This window comes from Camelina sativa, chromosome 20, assembly GCF_030686135.1.
Source record: "Camelina sativa cultivar CO46 ecotype springtype chromosome 20, ASM3068613v1".
NCBI classification, from domain to species: Eukaryota; Viridiplantae; Streptophyta; class Magnoliopsida; order Brassicales; family Brassicaceae; genus Camelina; species Camelina sativa.
This window is the reverse complement of record NC_141899.1, coordinates 1438483-1451850: the sequence shown is the minus strand read 5'-3', so window position 1 is coordinate 1451850 and position 13368 is coordinate 1438483. Positions and strand designations below refer to the sequence as shown.

At 36.3% G+C, this 13368-nt stretch overlaps 2 protein-coding genes across 3 annotated transcripts; one reads left to right on the top strand and one right to left on the bottom strand.

Annotated features, from left to right (window-relative positions):
• Positions 1-3106: 3106 nt before the first annotated feature.
• LOC104768605 (transcription factor bHLH101-like) lies at positions 3107-4662 on the top strand. The gene is made up of 3 exons (XM_010492617.3): positions 3107-3821; positions 3936-4292; positions 4404-4662. Exons 1-3 carry the CDS (start codon positions 3459-3461, stop codon positions 4473-4475), a joined length of 792 nt encoding a protein of 263 aa, XP_010490919.1. The 5' UTR covers positions 3107-3458; the 3' UTR covers positions 4476-4662.
• LOC104768604 (ferredoxin-dependent glutamate synthase 1, chloroplastic/mitochondrial) lies at positions 4663-13229 on the bottom strand. Of its 2 annotated transcripts, none has more exons than XM_010492616.3 (33): positions 12643-13229; positions 12205-12517; positions 11675-12117; positions 11444-11575; positions 11260-11358; positions 11066-11136; positions 10717-10813; positions 10500-10592; positions 10230-10375; positions 9978-10137; positions 9786-9896; positions 9476-9691; positions 9231-9388; positions 8990-9119; positions 8808-8866; positions 8624-8729; positions 8443-8539; positions 8248-8363; positions 7952-8149; positions 7772-7882; positions 7444-7683; positions 7265-7363; positions 7077-7172; positions 6786-6983; positions 6612-6686; positions 6403-6531; positions 6201-6299; positions 5978-6120; positions 5785-5878; positions 5447-5685; positions 5290-5368; positions 5140-5223; positions 4663-5035 (listed from the first exon to the last, which is right to left on the bottom strand). In XM_010492616.3, the coding sequence occupies exons 1-33, from the start codon at positions 12901-12903 to the stop codon at positions 4874-4876; spliced, it is 4854 nt and encodes a 1617-aa protein (XP_010490918.1). In that variant the 5' UTR covers positions 12904-13229; the 3' UTR covers positions 4663-4873. The 2 variants fall into 2 exon arrangements, with proteins under 2 accessions (XP_010490918.1, XP_087362536.1); XM_087506410.1 differs by having other exon boundaries at positions 10717-10850; positions 12643-13141.
• Positions 13230-13368: the final 139 nt, after the last annotated feature.

Below are 13368 nucleotides of genomic sequence, written 5' to 3'. Positions count from 1 at the left end.
TAACGTATATGCTTAAGAAAACATTGCTAATCAAAATTTAAAATGTATTATCTCATGACGATTCCTAAAGAAGCTTCCAAACAGCTTATATCACTATGGTTGAAAAATAAATGGCCGGCTTACCAACAATTGCAGTGTCGATTTACTTACTTTTATGCATATAGTAATGAGGATATAGGGGAATATGTTTTACTGGCTTGTCGCCGACGTGCAAACCATAATCAAGTTATTATTAACCTTCTTTGTCTTCTGCTATATATGTACTAAATTGTTGTCTAGAGGGGAAGGATGATCTTTATAAGTAGTTTTTAATAACGTTCTTCTAAGATAAGAATCATCATCAATGATTAGCAAAGTGGAGAAGATTCTTTTTTTTTTTTTTTTTGCAATTTTCTTATGTTCTTGTATATTTATAAGGAGTTATATTTAATAAAATACTAATATTTTACTTTTGGAAACATTAGTAATTATTAATATGTCAACGTAGGAGAGACCTTATTAAGTCAAGCCTTTATATGCTATGCCACCAATAATTGGTTCTATTTAAAATGCAATTGTATGAGATCGGAGGTTTTAATGGTTTTTATATTGAATATATTAGGGTTGTAGTAAAAACTTATGTAAAAATGATTCATATTTGTTTGCAATGATGATTTTTTTTTTTCATTGCACATATCAGAATTTAATTTTGTATAGTATTTGAATGATATATTTCAATGAAAAGATTGAAATTAAAACTTCTCAATCAAATTAAGCATGGAATTAGATGAAGTTTAAAAGATAACAGTTTTATAGCCTCTTCTATTAGCTAAATTTCCATTATGATTTAAAATATATACATATGACAAAGAGGCTGATAAAAAGACGTAAGCTTATTTATACAAGTGTGATATGGTTGTTAATAAAGGTTATACATACAATCAGATTTATAACTTTCCCCTGATATATTAGAGAGAAATAAATAAAGAAATTACAACTCAACTAGTATAATTTAAAGTGTTTTCTTTTAGTTAGTTCTTTATGTATATAAAGTTCAACATTTTCTTGAGTGTTTTGCATATTTTTAGGAATTTAAGAAGTTAAGATATGAAAACGTTTCCTCATTTTTGGTTACTTTATGGAACACAATTAGTTATTAATATGTCAACGTAGGCGAGACCTTCCTTAGGTAAAGCCTACATGCTTAAAAAACTAACTGATTATATTTTAAAGGCAAGTTACCACATATTGTTAGGGTCTTAATTTAATTGGTTTTTTCTTATATATACACATTTTAAGGTTACATACAAATTTAAGACTACAAGAAGAAGAACTCAAAAGTATTTTGGAAGATAAAAGTTAAAATGAGAAGATTGTTTTAGGGGTTTTGGCAGAACTAACCCCAACAAAAAAAAAAAACTTTAATTAACTGTTAGTCTGTTTTATCCAAAAACTAATTAATTATAATAGTAATAAAAATGATGATCTGTACATGGAAGATGTGGTTCTTCGGTTCGACCCTGCGGCTGACACGTGACGTTGACCAAAGGGCGTGTGCGTTTTTTACCCTCTCTTCCTCCTTTCGTTTGTTTTTACTTTTTTACTTGACTGTCTCATATGTCAAGTCATGTTGTGTATTATTAACCATTTTACTCTATTGCAGTGATTGGACTCTATTGCAGTGATTGGTAACGCAAACAAACTATTACAAGTTGTACAGCTTTAAATTTTTACTAATCATAAAATTTTTATCAAAAACTCTATTAAAAATTTTACTCTCAACTTTTTTTGTAAAGTTTTTATTTACATTAATGCTTTTTCTTATAGCTTTGTACTATTTAGTAAAAATTTACAGCTTCAACTTACACAGCTTTTCTACTCGTTTGATATTTACAGAAATATGACAATGTTAATATGAAGGGGATATACTGTTTTAAAAGATGAGTATATCCAAAAGAATTCGAAAACGAACCACCTCAAATACACACTCCCATATAGTATAATTTAATTTAATTCTTTTTATAATTTTTTAATTGGACTAAACAGACCTGGAACCTAATTTGTCTTTGCCAATGTCACCTTTCTCTTTTATTCATCATTTACATTTTTTTAATTGCTAAGAGTCTAAGACCTTTTAAACATTGTGCTATTCTGATCATAACTAGACCCTAGCTAGTAAAAACCAATAAACCCAAACATGCATTGAGAAATCAATAACACAAAGTAAATAAAAAATTATGATCAGTTTATGGATCGAGTTCTAAATTCTCTATGTCTATATTATTGTATAAAGAAAAATTATCTGTCTATGATATGATGGTATTTGCGTTTACCACTCCACTTTAAGTGAAATAATATGAAATGAAGTGATGACAAACAAAAGAACTCTAAAACGTCATCGATTAGATCATAATGTCATATTGATAATGTCATCACTGTCATTACTTCCAACCTTATTCGTTTAATTTGTTAATTCACTACCTTTAATGATTCTTTAAAAAAGAAGAAGGAGAAACAACAAACGTATAACACATTTTTTACCGGAAAGAACACAAAAACAAAAAGTATGAATTATATAAATATATGCATGATATTATGGATGGATGGGTATATAACTTGAAAGATACGAAAACAATTTTTCAAAGTTTCTAGTAACGAATTGAATACTAGAATAGTTCGTCTGTTTTAACATAATTTAACTTTGACGGTTCGTTTGAATTAATCATTGTCTATTTTATTTGGATGCGTCATGCGTGATAAATTACTAAACATCATGCAGACAATTTCAAGTGGGAAATCAACAACGCTTTAATAAGTTAAAATAAAAACATCGATGAGATCTAGAAGAAATCTCATATGATGTATGCATACATGTAAGAATTAACTTGGTGATAGTGAAAGGATTAAAACCAGATACCCTCACTAAACTGCGTTCACATTCAAAATATAACTAATTAAAAAAAGAAGAAGATGAATGTGTATTAATTAAGGGTAGTACATACTTTTGTACTTTAGTACAATTACGCTATTACTTATTTATTTCAATTCTAAAGAAGGCTAACCTAACTTATGTATAAAGAACATTACGTTTTGGAATAGTATAATCTAATCTATAAATGCCCATAAGTTAAAGCTTTCAAGTAAACCTCGATCATCGAGTTATTTAAGTACTATTTTGAGAGGAATATGAAATAGATAATGTTGTACGAAAAGCTCGTGCCGTACTCGTCCCAGCACGAGACTGCGCGTGGAGTGTAAAAATGCTTAAAGAAACTTCCACTAATCATGGAGCTATAAATACAAACTACTTGGGGACACAACTAGAGCATCAACTACATTGATACAGATTCCATCTCAAATTCGGTCTTATCCTCTTCCTCCTCCTCCTCCTCCTCCTCATTTATCTTCATCATCAAATTAAACTCTCTCTTTCTCTTTCATCTACTCTCTCTTAACTTCTGTAAGAGGACAATAGAAAAATGTGTGCCTTAACACCAATATTTCCAATTAGTAAGCAGCAAGCATGGTACTCTCCTTCAACAATGGAGTATCCATGGCTGCAGTCTGAAGTTGATTCCTTCGCTCCTACTCATCTCCAATATCTTCCTTCTGTCCTTTATCCTTCTTTTACCCAATCAGATGAATCCAAGAACTATAACATCAATACGAGTCTTAGTCACAGCAATGGTACTAATACTATTAGTAACAATGATCAAGAAGAAGATAAAGGAACAGTTTTGGAGAAGAAACTGAATCACAACGCAAACGAACGAGGCCGCCGTAGAAAGCTTAACGCCTTGTACACTTCACTTCGTGACCTCTTGCCTCCGGCTGATCAAAAGGTTTGTGCTTTAAAACTTTTTGGCTTTTTTTTGTAACATCTAAAAAACGGATCAAGGTTAGGTTATGTAAATGGATATATACTAAAGAAACCCTTTTGATCTGTGATTATACAGAGGAAGCTGAGCATTCCAATGACGGTAGCGAGAGTGGTGAAGTACATACCAGAGCAGAAGCATGAACTTCAACGTTTGTCTCGGAGAAAAGAAGAGCTTTTGAAGAGAATCTCGAGAAAAACTAACCAAGAACGGCTCAGAAACAAAGCAACGATGGACTCAATAGATTCTTGTTCCTCCCAACAAATATCAGCAAACTGGCTCACTGACACAGAGATTGCTGTCCAGATCGCTACATCGAAATATACATCTATCTCTGACATGTTGCTTACGTTACAAGAAAACGGGCTTAATGTCATAAGCATCTCTTCCTCAGTTTCTTCCACCGCAAGGATCTTTTACACTCTGCATCTTCAGGTACTTTGTCTAAAAAAAATAAAATAAAAAGTGGTCTCCGTACTTGAAACATAGAGTTAAAGAATCTAATTAAAATCGTGTTTTTTTCCTTCTTCTTTAATTTGTGTGCAGATGATAGGAGATTGCAAAGTGAGACTGGAGGAACTCATCAATGGTATGCTTTTGGGATTACGCCAATCATAATGAGAGAATGAAGATTTTCTAAGAGGGAATCATATCTTTGTTAGTTAATGTTAGACGACTTTCTCAGATTTTAATATTGTATCCTTCTAGTAGTTCTGTAACATTTTCTTTTTCTTCTTAAAAAAATGATTATTCAACTCGGAAGCCTTATTATATAAAGAGAACATGCAAATTTATTGGACGATTATTTTATGGAAGTTGAAACTTGAAAGCAGTTACTTTACTGAATTTACTGTACAGTTATAGCAACCATGGTAGTGTTTGAAGATCAAAGGACAATAAGAATATTGTCACACACACAAATTGATCTATGAATGATAATGATTCTAGATCTCTTCCATAGTCCACCATTAATGTATCAATCCCTGTGTTTCCAACATGCTTCTTGAATATGATCTCTATGCCGATTGAAATGTGACTTCGCCTGTGGCTGTTCTTACATAAGCAGCAGAAGCTTCAGGAGTGTCTTCCTCGCTCGGTGGAACCAGTTGCCAGAAGAGAGGTAGATACTTGTCCCATTCATTCAGAATCGTTGCACCTTTGCTGCTTCCGGTTTTTTCCTATATATCAACCAAAAAAAGAGAGAGTTTTTTACATATATGATGACATCTAAGACAAGACATCTAAGACAAGACATCTAAGATATGTCTTTGAGATGACTTACGACATGGGCTTCAATTAAGCTCTTCAGCTGCAATTCCCCTGCAGGTGCAGTTACTCTCTGCATCTTCACTATCTCTCGGTTGATCTGTATAATAGAGATTGTTCAGATGAATGTTGAATCTAAATTTCACCTTAAAAGAGAGAAAGAAACCTTAGGAAGAAGAGTGTCATCTTCATCAAGAAGGTAAGCTATGCCTCCTGTCATACCCGCAGCCACGTTTCTTCCAACCCTGTTACAATACAAAACATTAGATATAGATTTTTTTTTCTTAATCAGTCGGGTTTGAATGATCGCGGTTTTTACTCACTTTCCAAGCACGACTACACAGCCACCAGTCATGTACTCACAGCAATGGTCTCCAGTGCCTTCAACTACTGCTTCAGCGAGTGAGTTTCTCACTGCAAATCTCTCTCCAGCTTTGCCTCTAGCGAATATCTGACCTCCCGTAGCACCATACAAGCAAGTGTTCCCAACTATGGTTGCTTCCTCAGGCACAAAACCAATTGTGTCCACAGGAGTTACTACTATTTCACCACCAGCCATTCCCTTCAAAAAAGATCAAACCATTGTCAGAAGATTTCATAACAAGTAACAGTTGATGCAAAAACTATTTTTTTTTTTATATGCATATGGATGCTAATGTACCTTTCCAACGTAGTCATTTGACTCTCCTATGAGCCGGATGTTCATACCGGGAATCAAAAAGCACCCAAAGGACTGTCCTGCGCTCCCAAGGAAACTGCCGAACAAGAAGAGAGTAAAAAACTCGGTTTAGCTATATATATAACCTGAACTGAAACGTATCAGTTTATACAAAGCTTTAGTTTATATATCTCACGTTAGATTCACTTGTCCGGCGAAACCAGTGTCTCCATACTTCTTTGCGATAACACCAGCAACGCGACCACAAGCCGCACGGTCTACGTTGCATATTTTGACGGTTTTCTCAACCACCTTTTCGTTCTCTATTGCATCTATCACCTGGAGATATTAAAACTCTGTTAACAACCACATAGTTAGCAGAACCAGGTGCAGAAACAGCAGGGAAAGACTTGTGTTACCAATGGATCTGCAAGAATATCGTCATCTAGAACAGGTCCATTTGTATGAACATCCTGCTTCCTGATTTCAGTACTGCTCATTGAAGGTGTTCCAACAGACTAATATAGTGAAAAAAAAAAACAAGAAAAATTAGAAAAACTGATATAAATATGATTCTTCAATTCATGTAGAAGAAATAGAGTATGGATACAAAGCACATACCGAAAGAAGATAACTCAAATCAAGATGCTGAGTTTTAACTAGCGAAATGTCTCGTGGTTTCAGTAGCTCTGTTCGTCCAATGATATCATCTAACTTGCTGTATCCCAACTGTGCTAAGATGCCTCTCACCTGCCGAGAAAAGATTATACTTGAGATGAGATTATAGGACAGAGATACTCTTAGCAAGAGATGGTACAAAGTCAGCTAACCTCTTCTGCTACGTATAAGAAGTAATTGACAAGATCACCAGGCACACCGGGGAATCTTGCACGTAACTCTTCTCTCTGTGACCATACAGAGAATGTTATAGAAACAGTAGTGAAAATCAAGAGAGTGTGTTTAACAAGCCAAAGGAAAATTTAATAAATATTTTTGAGTTTTACCTGACTTGCTACACCCACTGGGCAATTATTAGTGTGGCAAATACGAGCCATAACACAACCAGTAGCAATCATGGCCAAGGAACCAAAACCGTATTCATCAGCACCCATAGCTGCAGCCATTAGAACATCAACGCCACTCTTTAAGCCTCCATCGACTCTTAATATGACTCTTTCTCTGAGTCCGTTTTCAATAAGTGTCTGCAAAAAGAGAATAAAGCAAGTAGATGAAATGAGTCTTTATACTTAGAATTTCCAAGAGAATTAGTACCAAATTGTAGCCAAAATGATTACTTGGTGAGTTTCTGTTAGTCCAAGTTCCCATGGTCCACCAGCATGTTTTATGGAACTTATTGGACTAGCACCGGTTCCACCATCATGCCCTGATATCTGAAAATCATATCAAAAAGAACAATGAAACTTCTTGGAACAAAGACTACATGTGAGAAACAAGAGGCAATGTTTTGTTCTCAAGTTGATACCTGAATGATATCAGCGTTACCCTTTGCAACTCCAGAAGCAACTGTTCCTATTCCAGCTTCTGCGACCAGCTTGACTGATACTTTTGCATTTGGATTAATCTGTTTGTTTATTCAGTTGGGAATTAGATTACATGGAGTTAATCTCAACTGTCTTATTGAGTTCTGAAAAGATTGATCACCTGGTGTAGATCAAAGATCAACTGAGCAAGATCCTCTATAGAGTAAATATCGTGGTGAGGAGGTGGTGATATAAGCGGAACACCAGGTTTGGAGCTTCTTAGCCTTGCGATATACGCACTAACTTTCTTTCCTGGAAGCTGACCACCTTCCCCAGGCTTAGCACCTTGTGCTACTTTGATTTCCAACTGATCTGCATTCACCAAGAATGTTGGTGTGACTCCAAAACGCCCTGAAGCAACCTGAGATATATACAAAATGTAAAGTTACCACTAACTTTTATCTCTCTGCAGAACAAAGTTTTATGATATAAACAGATGAAAACATTACCTGCTTGATAGCACTTGTTGCAATATCTCCGTTTTGAAGACCTTTGAGATGTGGCAATGTTGGTGAATATCCATCAACCACATCTGTAAGTGGCTTCCAACGGATAGGATCCTACAGAACAAACAGGGCATTAGATTTTTGAATTGCTTACTCATCTGAAAGAGAAATTGGATATTTTACCTCTCCACCTTCTCCAGAGTTTGATTTACCACCAATTCTGTTCATTGCAATAGCAATTGCTTCATGAGTTTCTCTTGAAATAGCACCAAGTGACATTCCACCTGTACAAAATCTCTTAACAATAGCAACGGCTGGTTCGACTTTTCCTACTGGGATTGGTGCACGGTCACTCTTGAACTCAAGCAGATCACGGAGGACCTAAAGAGAGAGAGAGACAGCCAGCCCCCAAGTGTTCAGACATAAAGTGAACTTAAACACTAAAGAAGGCTTGAGGAAGAGAAACTAGATATACTCACATTAACAGGTCGGTTAGAGAGATGCTGTTGATAGACTGCATATGCAGTTTCACTCTTTTCACGGACAGCCTTGTGTAGCAACTTTGACATCTCTGGGTTGTTTGAATGATACTCACCTAAAGTATAACAAGACTTTTGTAAATGAAAATGCTTATACAACATACTGAACTGAAAAAAAATGAGAAATGTATTTACCTCCAGGCCTAAATTGAATAAATCCAAAATTTTCTAATCGTTTAGTTGTATCCTCAGAAAAGGCCTTCACCCAGAAAGACAATGTCTCCCTTGCCAACTGAAAGAAGAAGACTGCATTTTGTTAGAAGAGATGTGAAACTCATCAAAAGTAATCAGAACATCAGCATATGTATTTTCTCACCTCATCAAAGGTGAGTCCACTGATTTTGGACACACTTCCAGTGAATGCAAGATCAACAACGTCCTTTCCCAAACCATATATCTCAAATATCTGAGCACCACAATAACTGAGCCAAGAAAATGCTAAGTGATCAGTAGTTGTAGAAGTGCACATAACATAAGTTATTAGTGGATAGAAGTGGAACCTTGAAAGCAATGAGATGCCCATCTTAGAAAGAATTTTAAGAAGTCCTGCATTAACCGCCTGCAAAGATAAGCCATTTTTAAAATCAGAATCCTTTATAATGTTTCAACAACTAAAAGAGATGAGTCTTTAAAGAAACTTGAGAAAACATCTTAAGAACGTGTACTAAAATTTTCTTCTCACCTTGGTATAATTCTTCTGAGCTTGCTCAATGGTTACAGTAGGAATTTTCCCATTCCGCATAAAGGCTACAGTTTTGTTACTTAAGCGCCATTGCCTACATGTCTCTAGTGCCAAGTATGGGCATACAGCACTGTGGGAAAACAAAGCATACTTATTGATGAATATTTAACTTAGAGTTGTTTGCTATTATCACTTGGCACGGACAATTTTAGAAAATTCCTAATAAACCAAAGAGACTAACCTTGCACCATATCCAACCAGACATGCAAAATGATGTGTGCTGAAGCACTGGGCAGTATCAGCAACAATGGAAGCTGACATCCGCAACCCGTTCTGAATAAGATGTTGATGGACAGCACCAACAGCTAACATTATGGGAATTGCAGGCCGGGTTGGTTCCTATAAGAGCCAAATTGATTTACAGTTTTATGCAAGTTCTTGATATCTGTAACAAAGAGTGTAACATTGTTGTGATATGACACTTACCAGGCTATCGGATCGGTCTGAAAGAACGAGGAGCTGAGAGCCACTTCGGACAGCATCATCAGCTGCTTCACAAAGATAATATATAGCCTTTTGCAAGGAACCTTCAACTCCTTTTCTTATATCGAAATATGTTGACAGAACCTTGGGTTTCAAGTATGTATCCTTCATTAACTCCTCCAATGCTCCTTCGTTTAACACAGGGTTAGACAGTATAACCTGGTTCATGCAAAACAAACCATTCATAAACAGATAGTGTGAAACACAATGAGGGAAAAACAGAGGAAATGTAATTAAGAGTGATAAAAAAAACCTGTGAGGCGTTCTCAGGCCCAAGCTCTAATATGTTTCCACGTTTTCCAATATTAACTTCAAGAGACATAACCAAACCTTCCCTAAGGGGATCAATGGCAGGGTTTGTAACCTGAAACCAGGGCATACGCTTTAGTTGAGGATCTAGTCATAAAAGGAAGCAATACATAGAAACCTATGAGTTGAATGGTACCTGGGCAAATCTTTGTTTGAAATAATCGTAAAGCATATGTGGTCTTTGAGACAATCCAGCCAGCGGAATATCATCTCCCATGCAGAATGTTGGTTCTTTTCCTTGGGAAGCCATAGACTCAATAACCATTTGCACATCTTCACTTGAATAACCAAATGCCCTGAGAAGATGATATTTGCAAGCATTAGCTTCTGGATGATTAGAGGCATATCTAGTAAAAAAAAAAATGATGAAAGTTCAGGAATATATTACTGTTGGCTTCTTAGGATTTCTTCATTTTCCATGACAGTTGCGGATTTGAAATTCACAGGCTTCAAGGACCTGGAATTTTCTTTGATCCACTTTCCATAAGGATTAAATGAAGATATTCTCTTCTTTACCTCTGTATTCTCATATACCTGTAAGTTGGGACAAGCTATATGAGTCAGCTAAAGAGTTATACATATCTCGGGTGGTGCTATTAATACAGAAACTGTAAGAATTAATGTGTTCAAAAAAGATTTGGACTGTTCATCTACCAACCTGGCCATTCACTAGGTCAGCAGCAATCATCATTCCGGGTCCTAAACGGCCTTTCATTGTGACTTTTGCCTCATCAACTGGTACAACTCCGACCTAAAAAAAGATAAGTTACTACTTAGATGAATAGGGCTTCTCTTACCTAGTGAGTCTTGTAAAACCAGTAAATCTGGTGCTAGAGTGATTTGGACCATCATAGATGAATAGAAATGTGAAATACCTCAGATGCTACATAGACGAAATTGTCACTAGTCCGCCAATATCGAGCAGGACGAAGTCCATTACGGTCAAGACAAGCCCCAACTGTTTTTCCATCACTAGGTGACGAATTCAAGTAGCAAGTGTCAGATAAACCTGAGGAGAAGCCGAAAAAAAGAAATGGAGAAAACGAACAGGGAATAGAGAAGCCTGAAGTTCAGACACAACAGGCAAACGACAAGAATGCAGTTTGACAAGAAATTCCCTTGACTCATTCCACAAAACAATAGCTTGATTAGATGACCTTTTTCTAAAACCTGCTCAAGTAAGAAGGTACAATACACAGCCAGTACTAGCTCAAAAAGATTTACCTGAACAAAAGTAAGGCAGGACCATCCCAAGCCTCCATTTGTCCTTTGTAGTAGTCATAGAAATCTATAACCTGCAGTTAAATAAGAAGCAGAGAGAGAAAGATAATGGTGAGTTTTGTAATGGATTCAATGAAGAACAAATCAAATAGAAGACTCAGATGCCATGTTTAATAAAATCTGATGATCAACAGTACCTCAGGATATTTGTCAGATAAAGTTGGATGGTTTTTGTATGCCTCAGGGACAAGAATCATAAGAGCTTCTTCTGGAGTTCGACCACTTCTAATCATTATCTGCAGGATATCCAAATGAGTGGCGAGTTAGTACCAACAAAAAAAAATGTGTTACCTAGAACATAAAGAAGCCAACACTACTTACTTCTGCAGCACTATCAAGATTTGCAGAGTCTGAACCCCTGGGATTACCAAATGGACGAATTTCATTTTCACGGCCATTCCAAACAGAGGACTTCAAGGAAGCTTCTCGAGACTGCATCCAGTTTAAGTTCCCCTGCACATTTCAAACAAACGAATCTTCTTAACCTTTGATCCTTCATTCATTGTTGAAGTGTAATGATGAGTCATAACAATGTTTAGAAATAGTAGAAACCTGTATTGTATTGATCTCTCCGTTATGTCCAAGAAACCTCATTGGTTGAGCAAGAGGCCACCTAGGACTAGTGTTTGTACTGTACCTTCGGTGATAAATAGCAAAAGGAGACGTATAAAGCTCATTCTGAAGGTCAAGATAAAACAATCCAAGAGCTTCGGATCGAAGCATCCCCTTGTACACTATGGTTTGATTGGAAAGTGAACAGAAGTAAAGCTCAGTTCCCCAACTCTCAGTAGCCACCGCCCTTTCGATTAGTTTCCTGCAGATGTAAAGCTCCCTTTCAATGTCATCAGTACTATCTTCCTTTGCAATTTTCACAAACACTTGCTGAATGTTAGGCATTGTCTCCTTAGCGTTTTTACCAACTATGGGAGCATTTACAGGAACTTCCCTCCATCCAAGAACTTGTAATCCTTCTTTCTCAAATATGTTTTCAGTAACTACAAAAACAAAGAAAAAGGAAACATAAACACTTTAGCAACATGTTCAATCTGTATTGCTCGTTCCATCAACATACACTTTGATACCTTGTTTGGCTGCTTGCATAAAGGTATCATCTTGAGGAAGAAAGATCATACCAACACCAGTATGCAACTTATCAAAGGGAGAAAGACCTTGTTCCTTGGCCCAGACGTTAAAGTAATCCCAAGGAATGGAAGACATAAGACCAGAGCCATCACCAGAATCATTGTCAGCACCACAACCTCCACGATGTTCCATACAGCCAAGAGCGATAAGAGCAGCCTTGACAACTCCATGTGAAGGTATGTTATCTAAGTTTGCTATAAACCCAACTCCACAAGCTCCTCTCTCAGACAATATATCTTCCAAATTAGCAACCTGCTTATTTCAAAAAAAGATCAATCAATACACAAAACCCCTCCCAAAAAAACAAAAAAGGTCGTAAATTTCCAACAAGTTAGGGTTTTTGTGAAAAAAATCAATCTCAGTGGAGGAAACAGAACCTGAGGTTTTAAAACAGAAGGAGAAGAGAGATCTTTGTCAGAGACACGTTCAAGGTCGAGAACAGCACGAACAGAGGATAAGCGAGAAGAAGAAGAGCGTGAGGAGTCTCCTCCTCCACGAAGTCTGCGTCTGGTTCGCTTAGACTTACAGTACAATCCAACGAAATCGACGAAGAAGAAGTTCTTGTCAGAAGAAAGAACAGAGCTTGGTGTTGTTGAGAGAAGCTTTGGAACAGGGGAAAGAGATTTCATCATCGCCATTGATTGAAAGAGAGAAAGATGAGAGAGGCGTGTCGCGTGTGTGTGTGTGTCAGAATAAGATAAAATAAAAATAAATAAAAAGATAAATGTGGGAGAAAAAGAAGAAGAAAAAGAAGAGGAAGAAGAAGAAGAAGAGGAAGATAACAGATGAGTGATGAGCAGCTTCTTCTTCTCTCTTTCTTTCCTTTTCTATCTCTCTCTTTTCGTATTTATTCGTTTACATAAAAAGTGTCCCTGTACCAAATAAAAGGGTATTTTGGGGATTTTAAGTAGTGCACAAAATCGAATTTTCTTTTTCAAGAAGGAAACAAATGTTTCTGAGTGGTAACGGTCGGGAATCTGGGACCGCCATTTAGAGAATTCGGTTGCTTTAAACCGGTTTGATACGACAATTTTGCTCATTAAACCGGATTGAGACATGACATTGAAGGGTTAGATAATTTGATAAATTGGCTATTTTGAGAA